Raw genomic sequence first — 18,459 nt, 5'->3', positions numbered from 1 at the left:
CCTGAGGAGCAGAGCTTCAGTACGCATAGCTGTTGCTCTGAAAGAGAAATGCTGTAAATAAGAAATGTCCTTCTCCTTTCTCTTAGCTTTTATTGCTGAGCAGACGTCATATAGCATGGAATATCCCTTTGGTCAGTTTAGGTCAGCTGTCCTGGCTGTGTCCCCTCCCAAGATCTTGCCCACCCCCAGCCTACTGGTAAGAAGAAAATGTTGGAGAGTTGATACTGTAGAGCACTGCTCAGCAGAAGCCAAAGCACTGGTGTGTTACCACCACCTTTCTACCTACCAGTACAAAGTACAGTACTATGAGGGCTGCTATGGGGAAAATTAACTCCATCTCAGCCAGACCCAATACATGTGGCCAGATCACACACCGCAGCTGGATTATTGCACTTCAAGCAAAGAGGAGTCAGGGAAAGGGGTCCAGGTCTGTCTTTGGAGTCAGTGCAGGGAGGTGCAAACATGACTGCACTGATCAGTCCCCTAACAAGCTGGAAATAAAAGTACCCATCTCTCTTCTCCTGTAATGCACAGAAATCAGTATTCCCTGTCTTAAAGCACATGCTCATGTGCTTTGAAATCAACAGTAGCTTTATCGGGGATCAGAGCAGGCAGAGAGAAAATCCCTACCAGAGATTGTCATTAATGACACAAAAAGGTAAGACCTACTAAAACGACCTGTCTGGAACCAGAGAAGGATGCCTGTGGTTTCAGATGGTGTAGAGATGTCTTGTCCTGCAGAGGACCTTCCTGACTCAGAGCCTGGCCAGCTTCAGTCTGATGGTTATTCAACCGCTTGTTTTGTGCTTATCACCTGCTGACGATTTAGCTTAAAACTAGTGAGAGGTTTTGCTTGGAGGGCTCCAGGAGAGCACTTCCATTTGGAAAAAGAGGACAGTGCTCTGTTTTGCAAAGCACAGGGAAATCTGAACACTGCTCTCTGAAACCCTAGGTGGTGAGTTCCAGCCTCTGACAAGCACAGACACCCAGTTATGTTTGCCACCACCCTGTTTGTTTAATTTTTGTGTTAATTGGTGCCTTCAAATACTGCTCTGAGGAGCAGCGTCCCTGCCAATCTGACTGCTGGATTTCACCTCCTGTAATGTGGGACCTGTGTACCTGGCAGACCTAATCAAGGCCTTCCACAAGACAGAGTTTTGCCTCATTTGTGGCACAAATTGAGCATTTGTTTTTGATTAGAATTAATGTTTGAACAGAAAGATTTTCTGGCCCCAGATGCCAAGGTAGATGTATTTTGATTCCTCATGTGATCTACAGAGCAATCTAGGGACTGGCTTTATTGCTTTCATTAGTGTATGCTCATTTTGTGACCTCATGAAGCCAACTTTGCATCCCAACCCTTCAATTTCTACCTGCAATGATCCTGCAAGAGTATATGCCATAGCACCACATTATTGCATGGCCTACCTCCTAGTAATAATAACTTTGATCTACGTGGTGTGAGCACAAATACTATTTCATTCACAGCTTCAGTTCTCAACCAGCTTAAGGGTGGAGTGTCCCAAGCAGTGTTATTATCAGGCAGGCCAAAGGATGTGGCTAGGTCCTTACTGTGCTTTTCCAGCGTAGTTTGGCAAGGGTGCGGTGCAAATCCATCTCCTTCCAGTGACCTTGCTGGAAGGTTTTCGACCCCAGTGGTTGTAGCTCAAAGGCTCCCTGTTGGTGAGGCTGGCGCTGGCCCAGTGTCTGTGAGGTCGTGTCTCAGGCTTAGTGTCACACCAGCACGTGCTTACTGAGAAGTCTCATAAGAGCTTATGTGCAAAACAGTGAAAATGTTTTAATAGGCTCAATTTGTTAAGGCTCCTGCTTTAAAAGATTGAGGCGGGACCATATGGTCCTTCCCTGAGGGTCCATACTACTGTCAGTAGAAAGACTCCTATTGACTTCAACAGACCCCAGTGAGCAAGGTGGTGCTTGATGTGTTTTTGGAAAGAGCAGAGGAAGAGTTTAGTTAGTGTAGCTACACAAGTATGGTCTTACCCTTCAGGAAGAACATTTTCTATGGTTAAGGTGGCACAAAGGCATTTGAAAAGCTCTTGCCTTTTCTCACTCTGTGGTCAGGAGCTGGAGTAGCTCACATGATACCAAGCATGTTCACCAGCAAATGTGTCATACAGACAGGGGCTGCTGTTTCTGACTCGTTGGATCAACATGCAGTGATCCACATCCTTCCCACACTGGCCAGGAAATAAAAGTTACTCTTGAACATAGCTCTACAGACTGTCTTGTGGACCACGAGTGATTTGGAAACCAGAGGTCAGGAGCCACTAAGTACATAGGTGATAATAAGACAGTGGCATCAGCTGATACAGGAGGAAAACCAAGTGTTTCAGCACTGAGACATAGTGGTTGATGTATCTCTGATCAGTTCAGTATAGGGTCCAGATAGTTTGATTGTTAAGCTCTGATGCTTCTGTATGTTAGATGACTTGGTCCTGGCGTTCTGGAAATGGATCTTTTTGGAAGATGTTTGGAACAAAACACAGGGTGCAGTGGATGTGAAATTATGCATACTCTTACCTTAGGGGAGAAGTATGCATAGGCAAGGGTGATGCCTTGGATCTGCATGTCTTTCTGTGTCTTTTGCTGCCAGCATAGCAAAGACTGTATGCAAAGAGGGGGACACTCCTGCATCATCTGTGTGAGGAAGCCCTGCTGTTTCCTAAGGCAGCATTTCTTGGACGGTTTGAAAATGTGACCCCTTTTTGGCTCCTCATCTCTGTGGGACTCGGAATTATCATCAGGTCAGTTCCTCCAGGTGAGGATGTGCCAGTTGCTGGTGTTGCTGGCTGCAGGTATAAATACCATTCTTCCTCTTCCCTTAGGCAGACTGACTGCTTTCTGCAATTAAAAGCAGTTGGTTATTTGCAGTCTAATACAGCACTTGGAACCAGTAATTACAAATGAGTTCACTTTCCATGTTGGAGAAGCTGAGCTCTGTAGTTCAAGGAGGCACCAGTTTCACTGCCGAAATTGAAGACTTTACTCGCTGACTCAACAGTCCCAACATTTTGCAAGCACTCACAGACCAGGAAGTTCAGTTTTAAGGGATCCAGGGACTTGTGCTCACACTGAGATCCTCTTGTGTGGGGTAGGTGCTTTACTGTGCTGTACTCTGGTGGTAAAGTTGGTTTAAGCAAGCTGATGGATCTGTTCAGGTTCACTGGTGCATATAGACCAAAGCACAGAGAGCTGCACCACAGTAAGAAAATTGAAAGGATGATTTTGTAGCATTTTTCCTGCCCTTCCCAGGCCAAACACTGCATAATTTGCCTATACCATGATTCCTGCCTTGCTTTGGAGAGGTGGGAGATTTGCAGCTGGGGCAGCTGAGGAGATTAGAGGAGCAATCGGTTGTTTGAGTGATAGCAGCAGGACATAGAACAACATCAAGTAGCTCTTGGCTTACACAAAATACTATACAAACAGTAACAGAGCTGTTAGCTTGAGACCCCATGGCCCCCATCTGTCACTCCCGAATTTCAGCATCAGTGCTCAGGGATTTTCTCCTTCTTCCAGCTGTGCCTGGTGCTTGAATTCCCAAAGTCTGTACTGGCAAAGCTGTCCTAGAGCTGATGCAGTTGTCCCTGGATGATAATAGACACTTCTACAGACAGAGCAAAGCAGCCAGGTTCAGAGGTAGGAGCTCTTTCCTGGTAGGGAATACTGCTTCGCCTCTTGCCTGTCTTTGGTTTCCCCTTGTAATTATTCACATCAGAGCACATTCTCCTTGTCGGTTCTAATGGAGGAAGGTTTCTCTTCCTGGTGATATTCTACACAAGCCATGTTACTTCCTATGCTTTATTGTTTCTTGGTGATTTTCTTTAACGTTGCAACTTATGCACATTAAAAACAGGATCCAAGAAGGACAACCTCCCCAGCATCCCCTGTATCTCAGGGCAGTGTTGTTATTGCATGTGTTGGCTTTCCTGGCTGCTCCATCTGTCTCCATCACCTCTTGTCACCTTCCATAGTAATTCCTGCTGATTAGCAAAAGCCATTATCAACTGAGGTTCTTTGGCAGCCAAGTTCAGCCAACAGTTCTGACTCTGTCACGAGTTTCTACTTATTAAAAACGTCCTTCCCCCTCCCACCAGTGGAAACACTATGAATCATTTCCCTCCCCTTTCTTTGTTAGGAGCAAATGCCATCAGTGTTAGGACCCTGGCACTGGCTTTCTGACCCCAGGAAATCATGGATGAAAACAATCCATGGAAACTGGGATCCCCAGTAAGACATTATTTTGTAAGGAACACACCTCTTTCTTGGCCACTGTCAGATTGCCATCTCATTGAAAATCACACGCACTCCCACGAGAAACATCGAATTGCTCTTCTATCCTATAGTGTTGTGCTGTAAATCATCGATTTTACACTGCAAAGTCAGCAGTGCTTATTTAAATGCTCTGTTTGGGAGTTGTGTGACAGATGCCTGGGAGTTTCGGGCAGCAGGGAGGTAGGTGGATGTCACCACTTACAGGCATTGAGGGGAATTTGTGTCATATCTGATCGCACATCTGTGCTTCTTCAGTGTATGAAAATAGTGACAGCTGTGTGTAAGGAGGAGAAGCCTTTATAAAAATACTTGAGCAGCAAAATGGTTTTAGTTACACTGGAAGATGCTGCATAACCCAAGAGGAGAACCTGTAGCTGCATGAGGGATAAATTCTTTACTCCTTTTACCAATGCAACCCCAGTGTAACTGCAAAGAGTCTGACCTCCTCTCATAAGCAGACTCAGTATCTGAGAAGTTGATCTCGTTGTACACATTTGTTGGCAACTTATACACAGACCTAGTACCTCTCAGGTTCTCACGTAAAAAGAGAGAACCAAGAGCACAGTAACAAGAGCAACATGAAGAGGCAGAAACAGGAGCTTTCCTTGTTCCTAGGAGACAGCTGACTGACAGAGCCCCTGCAGCTGGAGCTTCTGCAGTCAGAGGCAGCACATGTCTCTTTTAAACATAAATCAGATGAGACGTTACAGTACTTTTAATGCACCCATTACTCTTCAAGCTGCCTGCTGTTGAATACTTATCATATGGCTTGCTTTGTGCACTGCTTTCTGAAGCGCAGTGATGGTACTTAAAGATTAAATGTGAACATGCATTTGTCCATCACCCCTTTGGCAGTGGGTTTGGGCTCTTCCTAACCTTCAACAGATGTTCCTTGCATGAAGCAGCTGGTGTCCTTAGACCAATCCGTCACTCAGACATCCCTTGAAAAGAAAGTCAAGCTCAGCAATCAGAGAGTACGAGCAAGAGGTGGATCTGTTCTCTGGTAAATTTGGAAAGGAGCTAACCAGGAATTTTGCTGCCTTCCTCTTGCCCCTGCCATAGCTCCCATTCACTGCCTGGCTTCAGAGAGCAGCAAAGCTGGCAGCTTGGGGCTGAGCCACTGGCACATTCATGGGAATATCATGAAGACATCTCTAGAAGGTCCTGAGGCCTAGATATGCAACAGCTCTCCTTGGCAGTGAAAGGTATAATTATGAGATTTGCTTTAGAGGCTTTCTTAGAGCTTACAAATCACCCATGTATGGCAGTAGCTGCTGTGATGGCTGGCATCTGCTGTGATTGTAGAGTCTGTATAGGATATGTCCCCCTCCCTTGAAGAGAAAGGACTGGATTCTCCTGCTGGGCATCCCGCTGGGGACTTCTAGTGCTACTCTGCCTGGTCACATCTTGCCTCCAGACTGTGTTCCACAGTGCCATGAAGCCCACCAGGAGCTGAGTTTCTTCCCTGCGTGAGTGGTCCTTGACCATTACAAAGCATTAGGCTATGGACCCTTCCTGGTGTGTTCAGTACAGACCTATAGGCTAAGGGGAGGACCAGGCATGTTGGGATGCTTTTAAACCTGTTTGCTCCTAGGATCCATGCACTCGTTAAAATCTGTGCTGCTCTTAAGTATGAGGTTATATTAGGAATAAAGTGATATGCAGAGGATGCCTTTAAGAATCAGCAGCTGCCCTATAGACAGTCTCCTGCATAGCTTTATTCTTCCCACTTTGTGCACCCGCTGTGTATCTGAGGAAACTCAAGTCTTGTGGGAGAAGAGGTGTGTGGTCGCAGAATTAAAGACTACATATATATATATACACAGAGAGATGAAGGGATGATTTAAGATGTCCCCTACAATGCTAAGCCTGATACTTTGCCTCTTATCCAGATTAATTTCCTAGGAATAATATTTTCTTTAAAGAAAAAAGGATAAAAATAAATACTGTTATCCTGCATTAGCAGCAGGGCTGGAGCCCTGTGTCTTTCTCACGTCTCTCCTTCCAAGTGCTGCTGTCCTCGCAGTCCTTCCTAACATATACCAGGCTGCTCTTGGCCTGGTCTGAGCCTGGCACATCAGCGAATGAAATATTTTGCACAAGGCAGCATCATCCCACGTAGCCTACAGCTTCCTAACTGAGTCCCACACAGACTTCCCGATCTCTTCCTAGCTGGGCTGGAGCATGGTTAGAAAGCTGACCGTCCTGTAAAACAGGAGCATAGTGCCCGAAGAGGCTTAAAAAAGCTGCAGTAAAATTCAGGAGAGCCTCATTAGGCAAAGCTTTCTGTTAATGGGGTCTGTGTCCAGTGCGCCCACTTGGAGAGCAATGTGTCTCTTGGGTTACCTTACTTTTTCAGTCCCATGAGACCTCTCCTCCTTTCAGAGGAAGACCAATAGAAATGAGGGAAACTAAGAAAGCAGTAATAACTCATACTGGGTCTGCAGTGGTTCCTGCTGGTCAGTCGTGATGGTTTTGGCCAAGCTGCTGTCAGCATAGTCACGCTTCCCAGAAAAGGGGAGAAGCTGAACATTTGGGAAGTTGTTCTTCCCTAGAGGTACTTCGGTACTCCTGGCAATGAGACTCCTCTGTCTTTGTGAGGGGGTTCCTCCTTGCTGCCCACCAGAGCTGGATGTGCTTGCGGAGTGTCCCTGTTTTGGTTCTTGCTTTTTTCTCTGCTGACTGCTACTCCTCAGTGCTCCAAACTGCTCAGCCTTCTCCAGATCTCCGTTTTGAATGCCATAATGGGCTGGGCAGCTACAGATCTTTCCCACAGCCCTCGTCGAGCCTTTTCCAGCTTCCAGTAACAGAGGGGAAATCTTCCCTTTTCTGAAGGGATAAAAATGGAACCACCTTCTGGGCTTTGCTTCATCCTAACAGCACATTCATCCTGATATTTTCCATCTCCATGTAAGGACTGAAATAAGACTCATCATATCCTGGGGTCTTTTTTGTACTTTGTGTTTAATATAACATTCTTTGTTATTAGTTTTAGGAAAGCTGAAATGCGTTTACAGGAGATCTTTAATGTGTTTAAGTCTTTGGTTCCTTTATGTTTTTATATGGTCACAGGTTCAACTTTCGACTCATGGCTTGAACTGAAAACAGGAAAGCCAGAAAGTGAGAATGGTTCCAAAATGCTGCTTTCTCTTTGCAGTATATTTATAAAAGTTGCAAAGAAATACCAAGGTCTCCCACACCAGCATGTCTGGAGCACTGAGAAAGTGCTTCAGAAAGTCTTTTCTCTCCAGCTACCCTCACGCCTCTTGCCCCACAAAAAGCAGCTTACTGCAGATATACAATTACAAGTGCAGTGTGATCCTGGAGGCTGTCAGAAGGAAGAAGAAATGATTGGAAGTGCATTTACCAGACAGAGAAGCAGGAAAGCAGCAATGGTTTGGTGTGTCCAAAGTGGGTCAGTGCAAGGCAATGGGAACGCTGCTTCCCTTCTCCATCAGCTATTGACCTAATTGCTCAAGCTCAGAACATCTCAGACACTTATTGAAGATTTCCCTTGTTTTCTGTGACCGTGTGGCACCACATCCTACAGGGATGGCTCATCACCAGCTTTGTAATGAGATAACCACGGGGAACCCAGGGAGATACATTTATGGCACTGGGAAATGGCTTTACCTCGCAGGACAAACTGTTTTGCTGCCAGAATTGGGAATGGAGATAAACTACTTTGTTCTGTCTGAAACAAAAGGTTTTATCACCTTCCAAATTAGCAGCTATGGAGGAAAAGGCAACCAAAAGGGACAGAGTCTGGAAGGGTTTAGAGCCTCTGCTACTGGACTGTTAAAGGCTGCCATTTCATTAACCTCTCAGCTCATGTAATCACAACAAAATCAAAGCCACATATTCAGATTTTGCTTCTGATTTCATTTCCTAGTCCATTTTCTTATCCTGTGATCTATGGATGAGTATCGTATTTGCCTGTTGGCAGAAGTTTGGAGCAGGGAGCGATATATATGTCAGTGGTTTTCTTACGCAGACATTTTATGGACTAAATAATGCTGGCAGATACTGTTTTCTTCCACCACAAGAGAACATATAATTTATTTCTGCCTTATTACGTTGAAAGAAATACAGCGCAAAAGAAAAAGGGAAGAAACCACCAAAAAAGGATATGAAGACATAACCCCTTCTAGCCAAAAAAATACCAACTCTATGACATCCTTGTGTGGGGCGAAATTCAGCTTCTAGATTATTTTGATAAACTTTGTTACAATCAGTTTCACACAAAACCCAGCCGCTTGTTTAATCTTAACTGCTTGCAGAAATGTCACCCAGTAAGGACACTGAGGTCATTGGGTTTTCTTCCTTTCAAAAAAAGAGAGTTTGTTTATTTTCCTTCTGTTATTTGGTTTCCCTCTCTAGATTTATAAGGGCTCTGCCACCAACAGCCTTGTATTTGCTCATGAGCTGGCTGTGTGGTTTGTCTGCCTGCAAGAGCAGGAGCATCCGCAGTGGGAGGCAGCTGAGCGGGCAGGCATGGGGTGCAGACAGAGCCTGCATCCCACCCCAGCGATGCTCCCTGCACTGCCAGCATGGATGTGCCAGAACAGCCTCAAAGTAAAAGGGACTCGTAACGTAGTATCAATCCATTCCAGGAAAATGCCATCACTGAAAAGGAGCCAGATTTGCGCTATCTAGAGGATGAAATCAAAAGCCTCCCACTAGCCTGTGAGTCACTGTGGTCCCCTTTCAGCAGCTCACACAAACAGGATTTTGGTGGCAGTCAGTGAGGTTTCACAGAGCTGCTGTGCCTCTGGCAGTTGTTGGCCATGTGCTGCATCTCCTGTGCAAACTTAAGACCAGCAACATCCAGCTGCAAGAGATGCCATGCATGCCTCTTTTATAACTGTTGTCCAGCATCCGTCCCCTGCGTGCCCTTGCAGTGTGTTTGTGTGCAGTTTATTCCTAGGGCAGGAGTAGATCTGCTACTCACACCTCTTCCCAATGTGCTGCACTGTCTGTCTCATAGCAATGCGGGGCTACAGTCACACAAAGCTGCTGCTCTGTGAGCCTCTCCAGTACCAGGACTCCTCCGTTGGGACCATAACAAGGTTGCAGAGCTCAGCCACCAGCACTGCCGAGAGACATGATTAGAGCCAGGGATGAAACCCTGTTTGCTGACCATCTGCATGGTGCTGTTGTGTTATCCCACATGGCAGGCAATGCCTCTAACCCTCCTTTTTCATCTGTTCCCTCCTCAGGCAAGATCCTGTTCCGGAGGAGCCATGTCCGAGATGTAGCTGTGAAAAGGCTGAAGCCCATCGACGAGTACTGCAGGGTAAGAGCTCTGGGGGAGCATCTCACACCCCATCAGCACTGGACTTTCCCTTACGGATACTTCTGAGAGTTTCATCTGTATCGTGTCCATCATAAGGAATAAGGTCTTTCCCAAACACCACCAAAACTAAGAGAGCAGGTGAAAACAGGCCATTGTTTGCTCCCAGGGTCCTTGGGGCATCTTCCCCTGCAAACTTTATGCCTCATTTAATCAGTCAGACTAAGTCTCATCTGCCCTAAGTTAGTTCTACATCAGCCTTGTTGAATGCAGGAGTTGATCAGGCAGAGAGGCACAACTAAGATGGTGCTTTCTTCTGTTCCCTGCCTCTGTGTCCCCCAGTGCTGCATGAGGGACAGTGCAGGCTGGCTCAGCCCTGTGGGGACTGGTGGCTTCCAGGAGTGTTTCTCCTGGTGAGTGAAAGCCTGGAGGTTTACTTCAGGACCGAGGAGCACAGCCGTGCTGAGAAGGTTAGGTCACCTCATCTTCCCTTTCTAGTTTGGAGTTTACGGTTTGATAAGAACGCTCTGACAGTAGATTAAAAGTAATTTCTAAGCAAGGCAGATACCCTTTTCTGTAGAGGCATCGAACGCGTCAGTCAGCGCATAATTTAAACCCCAGACTTCCTCTCTTATTTCCCATGGGCTTTTCTTTCCGTTTTTAGAAAGGCAGAGGAGCAGGTGGAGGGGAAAAAAATACATTCCCAAGAACTTCTCCAGTCAGACATTTGCTCACCCCAAATTGGGAGCAGATCACCGAAGTGCCCGAGGCGTGCTGGGGCAGCCGGGCGGGGTGGGGGGGTGAAACCCATGCCATCTGCACCCCCCAGGCGAGGAAGCTGCGGTTAAAGTCTTATCTCATGAGATCAGGCTTTCTTGTGCGACAATTAACGCACTGTCTTCCTGCCGGCGGCCCAGCATCCCTCTCTCAAATATGCGGGGTCTCACTGTGTCCCCAGCCGCCCTCCTTCAGACAGGAACCACCGGCGACGCGCGCAGTGAGGGCTGATGTCAGGGTTCACCCAGCAGATGCGTGGTTGGGAACACGGTGACTTGTGCAGGGGGCAGCTCCTTCTGTGGGACCCCATTGTCTGCACCCCAGACAGACCCGACCTGACCCTGCGGGGTCCACTGGCTCCCCAGCCGTCACCACCAAGGGGTACGTTGTGGTGTCGGTGCTGGCACATTTGTTGACACCGTGGCACTGTGATTGCCACCCCCCTCCTCGCTTCCTTTTTTCTCTTCTGGAGAAGGCTGGCTCTGTTCATAGAATCGTAGAATGGCTTCACTGTGCTTCAGATGAGTCGGGGCAGATCTGCCGCTGCTGCCCAGCTCAGAGAGATGGCTGGGTGCTTCCCCAAAGCGAAGCTGTTTACTTAACCTATTTATTAATAGGCACTGCTTTTCTGAGCATAGACCCAGCCGTGTTGGGTTAGCCCTGTTTCCCCCAGCACAGTGTTTCCTGTCTCAAGCAGTAGCCACAGCAGTGCCGGGACCTCTCCAGAATATTATCACAGCTTCCAGTGAATTCTGTCTTAGGAGTTTCTTGTGCCTGATACAGTGCTTTTTTATTTCATGTGCAGTTTACTGTAATTTGTCTTTAGTTTGCCTTTGTACTTCACAGTAGAAGATCATAGAGTTTTAGAATGGTTTGGGTTGGAAAGGACCATAAGATTATCTAGTTCCAAGCCCCCTGCCATGGGCAGGGACACCTCACACTAGACCAGGTTGCTCAAGGCCCTGTCCAACATGGCCTTGAACACTGACAGAGATGTTTAAATCTGGATGGCATTGGAGTTTGAGACTTGTAGTCACCGAAAAGTTGGACCAGGCATTGCATCTTATGTCCGAGTGCTTCGAGAGGGCTGCATCCTCCATTGTGTCTTTCTGCATGGGGCGCCAGGTCTTTAAGGAAAAAGGCCGGGGCTAATTCATCCATCCCCTGGGATGTATCTTGATGTAGTGTGTATGAACATGGTTGTGTGTGAACAGCCTGGGCTGCAGGTAGGTCAGTGCTTGGCTAGTGCTGGGCAGTAAAGTAATGCCAAGCTTTTTTACCATTCCCTGCATTTGACTCTAAACCCATGCCCAGACATTTACTGTGTCCATTGTGGATGGTAGGCAAGCCTGTGCCCCCTCTTCAATAACAGTATAGAAGTAGCTATGATGTCCTGGCTGTCATCAGATTCAGTTATGGGCTGATTTCTTCCCCTTCTGCTACAGCTCCCTTCTAAGTACAGAGAGTAAATGAAGATGGTAGTTGGTAACGCCATTGTCTGGCATGGGGTGTTCCCAGTCATTCTTAAATCCCACAGCACACAGTCGGCACCCTGCGCAAATAATAAACAGAGGGAGCTGAAAGTCGCAGCTCATGCCTCTTCTAAGTGTTCACATTTTATTAGGGTAACTTTTTCTTTTGAAGGTTTATGGTTCATCCAATTTACATTTATTCAAAGAGTAATTGTCCTGTGCTGTTGCTGTTCCAAACCTGGCCCAGGATATGAAAGTCCACAAGACTGAGAATAGTTATGTAAATCAGGCACTGGACTTCAAAGGTACAACTAATGCAGGGAAACAGCTTGTAGAAGGAGATCTTGGTGAAGTCAGTGGTAGATCTGTTACTGACCTTCAGCAGGGAAAGGATTTCATCTCTGGAGCTTAGCAGGGGCTTAAAATTCAGAAAAGCTTTCTTGCTACCTTCACTGAAAGTCACCACTTAGAGGGATTCTGGGAACATGGCCTTTGTAACCTTGCTGTAATCTTTCCATCCCAGATGTAGTTAACCAGGAATGACAGCAAGCTGTGAACTGGGAACAGAAAATTAGGTGGTGACTCTGAACCAGAGTGGCGTCACTTCGCCAGCCTGAGCTAGATACAAGTTCTCTCTCTATTCAGCTGTTAACTACAGTGGGAATCTGGGTGACTTGCTAGCTTGTGACCGCATGATAACTTTTGGAATGCTGAAGTGCAGTGCAGTGAATCCCCTCTTGGTGTAAGAGGGATTTTTAATTTCTTTTGGCTAATAAAATAATATTACTCATTACTGTTTCCCACTTTGTAGCAGCCACTTTTGCATGCGCTTGACTTGAGAGTGGGACCACTCTGAAAACGCTATCTGTTTTCTGCATTTCTTCCTCTGGCCAGTGGATATTTTGACCCTTTAGGGAACTGTATACAACTGTAGAGCAAGAGCATAGTTTTGACAAGTTCAGTCCTGTTTCTACAGCAGAAGGGTGCAAAGCTCATGTCCCATGCTAGTTCTAAAATGGGTAGGCAGGCAACATGCTTGATTTTGAAAAATTTAGGGAATTATGCTGGAATGATGTGGGTGAAGCTGATGGAGAAAATGTGACGGGGGATAATAGAATGAATAAATGAGACAATGGACCTCTGTCCACTGGAATCTGTGAGGAAGCAGAGGAGGGAGGCAGGTTCAGATGCAAAGCTCATAGTAATTTTTTTGTCAGATGAGGGTTCTCCATCCATTTCACCCTCCCTGGAAAGACAAAGCACAGATGGGCCCTGGCAAATAGCGGCGCAAATGCTCGACCATTTGTTGTTTAGTTTTTGCAGGCTGTCTCTGACAGAGCACGGTGATTTGCACGGCTGAGAAGCAGGTCTGACTTCTGCTGTTTGTGGTGTTGGTTCCTGCACCGGGCACAGAAGCAGTGACAGGCAGAGAGTTTGTGGTGATGCTTGGCAGTAAAGGGAGGTCTGCAGAATGTTCTTTATCAGGGCTGTGAGCCCTCTGGACCTTACAGTATGGGCCTCCAAACTCCTCACACTTGGGCGATTCTTCATTGCATTGTACCAGCTTAGAGAAATAACATCACAGAGGTAGTCAGGCCAGTGTTTTTTTTCAGGCCACAAGAAACTTTGAAGTTGCAATGAAAAACAGAGGAGTGGGGGACAGAGGGGAAGATTTCCAGGACTTTTCCCATCTGTAAACATGAAAGTGCAGTCTGGATGCTCTTACCAGTAACCTGAGTGAGTTACCAAACAAACTGTGTTTTGCCAGTAAATGTGTGCAGCCCACTGGAGTTGGTATCTCTGGATGATTTCCCTCTTAGCTGTAGGCTTGGAATTAGTTTAGTGTGACTTAAGGTCTTCTGGGCTCATTGGGCCTGGTTTTCTGAGTTTGTTTAGGGGTTTTTGCCAATGTAAAAGAAAGAGCGGCTTCATAGCCTGCCCTTGCCAGGGGCATTTTATTTATTAAGCTTTTGATTTCTCAAACACACCTCTGGTGTGTGTTTGTCCAGTATATATCGTCCTGTGTTCAAGAAAGACCTCTCATGTCGGTGGTTCACAAAACCACTGCGCTGCCTTTACACAGCCCTCTGGGAAGACTCGGGCCAGCATTTGCAGACTTGCATCTTTGTGTGCATTGGTCCTAATTGAAAGAAGCATCTTTGTGCATGGAAGTTCTTAAGATGTGAAGCCCCATTGTCATAAACACCTGGATTTGTGACATGCCTTCATGCTGTCCTGACTGGAGGTGGCTTTAATTAGAAACTTATGGGATTTCCTATAGTGACTCTGGACTACCCAAATGCACATCACCTAAATAAAAATTAGAGGAGCAAGTCACATCAGTGCCAGGAAATACTGGTCACTTTTATTAGTGTTCAGAACTTGAGAGACCATACTTCAAAACCATAATTACCTCCCTCTTGGTTTCTTAGCCCTGCCTCTCTTTCAAGTTTTAATTCTTGAACTTGTCAAGACAGATGCATAGACATTTCTCTCTATCCACTGTACACCTCAGCTAGTGTTGATTGAAGATGGAGTAATAGTCCTGGTCAAGAATGAAAGAGTTGAAGTGGAAAACTTTCAAACTTTAGTTTTTTAATCTACATTTCAGAATCCTGATGCATTTAGACCAGCTGCAGTAATGAGAGTTAATTATTTGCAACACCCTTCTCAGCACCTGGAATAGAGCCGTGCTTTCCATTCACCTATGGTCCTTCCATTGCAAAGCCCATCTGCGTCCCACATATTTCCAAAGCTCTGCGCCCTCTTTTCTTCCTCCCCTCCCCTCTTTACTTATTCCTGTATCTCCCCACTTCTTTTCCAGTCTGAGTCACCACCATGCACTCGTCACCTCTCTGACTGTCAGTGTTTGCCATCCAACCTCCACGCTTCAGGTGCTATGAGTTCAAGCTTAGAGGTATTTGAGGCTCACAACAGAACAGGAAAGTGTTTTCACATAGATGAAACAATTTATTTCTCTGTTCTCAGAAATTTACTTTAATTGCACCTTCCCCCTTGCTGGACTCATGACCATTCCCAAACATCTGGCACTAATCATGATTAATGTTAATGAAAGCAATAAACAATTGAGAGCAGGATATTTCATGTGAAAAGTCAGGGAGTCATAACCACGCGGTACTATCAGCTGGCTCTGGGTATTTGTGTGCAGAGCTGGGATTAACCCCAGTGCACATTAGTGATTTAAAAGCTATGCATCTGAACTGCCTCAACAGGCTGTGGGGAGACACAATCAATGATTCACCCCATCCAGAGCTAGACGTCCATGGTGGGGTAGACTAAGCACCCCCTGAAGGTGCTGATCTTTCTCTAGCAATTATACAAGTTGATAGACAAGTGTGACCAGTCTCTCATTTTAGACACATATAGGTCAATAGGATGAATAGTATTCCGTGTGTATATACACGCATGCCTACATACACGCTGTATATCACAGAATCTTTAGGGATAGAAGGGACCTCTGGAGATCATCCAGTCCAACTCCCTGTTTCAAGGCAGGGCCAACAAGAGCAGGTTACACAGGAACACATCCAGGCAGGTTTTGAATGTCTCCAGACAACCAGAATGTCTCCACAACCGCTGTGGGCAGCCTGTTCCAGTGCTCTGCCACCCTCAACGTAAAGAAGTTCTTCCTCATGAAGGGGTGAAACTTCTCATGTTTTAGTTTATGAGCATTGCTCCTTGTCCTGTCACTGGGCACTGCTGAAAAGAGTCTGGAACCATTCTCCTGGCACCCACCTTTGAGATATTTGTATGCACTGATGAGCTCCCCATCTCAGTTTTCTTTTCTCAGGACTATTTAATAGGCCCAGCTCCTACAGTCTCTCCTCATAAGAGAGATGCTCCAGACCCCAGACCATCCTTGTGGCCCTCTGCTGGTCCCTCTCCAGTAGCTCCTCGTCGTTCTTGTATTGTGGAGCCCAGAACTGAACACAGATCTCTACATATGTATGTCTGTGCACCTGGTTTTTATCAATGTGTCTGCATAGATGCAGCACACAGCACTCGGTGCATCGTTGCAAGTGCCTGAGTGGTTTTACACCCATGTGCGTGTATTCCATGAAGCCTTTGAGCTGTAATATAGTGCATGGATCTGTTTCCAGTCCATGTAAACTTAAGCAATGGGTGCTCTGTTTGCTTCAAGAGGTGTGTGTGGCATGCAGCAGCCTGTCTGAGGATGAGCTGGCGCTGTGCGAGCAGCCAGCCATGCCCATCACCAAGGGCTGCCTGCTTGTGCTCTGCCTGACATTAAAGCTTTTCAATAGCCTTTTGAATCATCCACTCTGTGAGACTGTCTGAAACCTCTCATATAGAGAGACAGACATCGTTGCAGGCTGAAATGACACATAAAAGCCTATCCCCTAGGAAGTGCACAAGGTCTGAGCAGCGCATGTCCGCCTTTGCATGCTGAGTGAGGAAAACATGCTATTACTGATAGTACTTGACAGTTGTGCAAGGCTGAAGTCTGCTCACTGGCACTTTTTATCTCTCACCTTTCCTGTGCAAATTCCTTGCTGTCTCTGGATGCGTGCTGTTTGTAACTGTGTGCATTTACCTCTGGTTTCCACATCCCAGGAAGAATGTCATTTCCCTGTCCTTTCCACCCTCTTACCATCTGTTTCCCTCTTTTTCTTCACCCATCTTTCCTTGACCCTGCAGTCTTTCCATCAGGCTGATGTAGTTCTGCCCTGCACCCGTCTTGCTGGAAATACCAGAAGTGTGTGTTTTCCCCTTGCAGAGTGTCAGCAGTGTCCCTCGTCTCCTCAATGCACTTTTTGTTCCCCTTGCTGGAATCGCGTTGGACTTGGCTTGCTCCTGGGTGGATGTTGTGTGTTTGCTGAAGAGACGTTTGTTTCTCAAAACAGCATTGCTGCTCCCTGCCACTGTCCAAAGTCAATAGACTGGCTGTGCCTGGTTTTACACCCTCGTTTGAACTCTCTTACCCTTTTTTTTCAGTGTTTTTTACCCCTTTTTAGGGTTTTGTTCTTTAACAAAAACAAGTTAAAGACTTTACACCTGAGCCTCCCCAAAAAGCATGCAATGGCAAGTTACTACCTGGTGGATTTCATTCCACCTCTGTGCACAGGGCTGAAAATTGCAGCATTTCAGAAGGTGATTCAGAAGCTGGAGAGCCAGCCCTGCCCCAGGGTGGGAAGGTGGATGGTTGGGTGTGGAAATGACTTTGGCTGATTTTGATCCACTGCCTGCGAAAGCCTGGAGTCACCGAGGTGCTTTTCAGTTATCCCCCTTTGGCCCAGCAGGACCGCAGTGCTCCTGGAGATTTCCAGGCAGCAGAGCAATGATTCAGGCGGGTTTGGATTTCCTAAAGCTTCCCTTTATTTAGAAACACAAATCTCCAGGGCAGCTTGGTAGTATTTGTGTTCCTCCATCACTGAAAACCCACTCCATACTCCAGTTCAGTATTGACATCTGTATCCTGGTTTTTGGGAAGGGTGAATACCTCTGACCTGTGGGGAAGTGGTAACTCTTTGAGAAGGCGTCTGATGTCCAGGACCCCCTGTGATAGGTATAACTTGGGTATTTGTGTTTTTCTAGTAATGATACGTATCATTTGCTGTGCTTGCTCTTGCCCCATTTGACTGCACAAGTTCAAGCCCTTTGAGATTTCAAAACACACTGTAGATATTAAATATCTGAGCCTCATAACCTTTCTGCAGATTAGGTAAGTGTTATTGCTCAGCACTGTAAATGGGTAACTGAAGATACATCCCTGATGAATTTGACAGAAAGAGGTTAAGTAGCCTGCCCAAGCAGAGAAGGGTGTTAGTAATAAAGCCATCACTAAATCTCAGCCCCATCCACTGTTGGTTAGCATTGCTTCTCTATGTCTGTCTCCTGCTTGAGACACAGATGAATAAAACATGCTGTAATGTTGTCTATGTCCTTGTTTTCCTGTGCTGGCGAGGTATTTCTCTTTCAATGTGCTGTGATTGTTGCTATTCCTGGGTGGTTCTTGACTTCCCAGCGTTAGTCCTAATTTACCAGCTGCGTTTATGCATGAGGAATAAGGAAGGACAGAGAGCTCACACCTTTGTTATGCTTTCAGGCAAGATTGAGTAGATACCAGTGGCAACCAGGGCATTCTTCATTCAAATTAGAGAGCTTGAGTTTTCCAGCTCTTATGTTTCATCCTCTGTTAGTGCAGCAAGCAGTAGTGTTCTGTACACATGCCCCAGCACTTGGGCACACTGAGTTGTTGCCTGGCTTCTGCATCTGATGCTGCTTCCTTATTGCAATTTATCTTTTTCTGCTCTGTAGTGCATTTCCATGTGACCAAAGGCCAGGGCCTCATTCTTCACACACCTGCTGATATTAAACGGATTTTCCTCATGTTTTTATAACATCCCTCAGACAGGGAAAGAGAGCTGTAGGTATGGAAGCACTTGGCTTTGATTTTCAGGCCACCTCAAAACAAGACCGCATCATCAAATACTGGCCACGTGCAGTTTCAGGGGAGGAATTTTTAATTTTTCAGCTCTTTTCCTTCACATCCCCAAGCAGGAATGGTCTAGGAAACAAATCTGGCCACTTCTAAAGCCTGGTTAAAAACAGCCGTGAGGGTAACCAGCTGCCCTGTCCTGC

General features: G+C 46.3%; 1 protein-coding gene across 3 annotated transcripts in view; it reads left to right on the top strand.

Annotated features, from left to right (window-relative positions):
• The window catches only part of SH3PXD2A (SH3 and PX domains 2A), a 263,601-nt gene that overhangs the window by 95,308 nt on the left and 149,834 nt on the right, over positions 1-18,459 (top strand). For all 3 annotated transcript variants that reach the window (XM_065672179.1, XM_065672180.1, XM_065672178.1), the window contains exon 4: positions 9,516-9,592. In XM_065672179.1, the coding sequence (XP_065528251.1) occupies positions 9,516-9,592 (77 nt within the window). The remainder of the gene's footprint in view (positions 1-9,515; positions 9,593-18,459) is intronic.

Source organism: Lathamus discolor, chromosome 3 (genome assembly GCF_037157495.1).
Source record: "Lathamus discolor isolate bLatDis1 chromosome 3, bLatDis1.hap1, whole genome shotgun sequence".
Lineage (NCBI taxonomy): Eukaryota > Metazoa > Chordata > Aves > Psittaciformes > Psittacidae > Lathamus > Lathamus discolor.
This window is presented reverse-complemented; position numbering and strand designations above follow the sequence as displayed.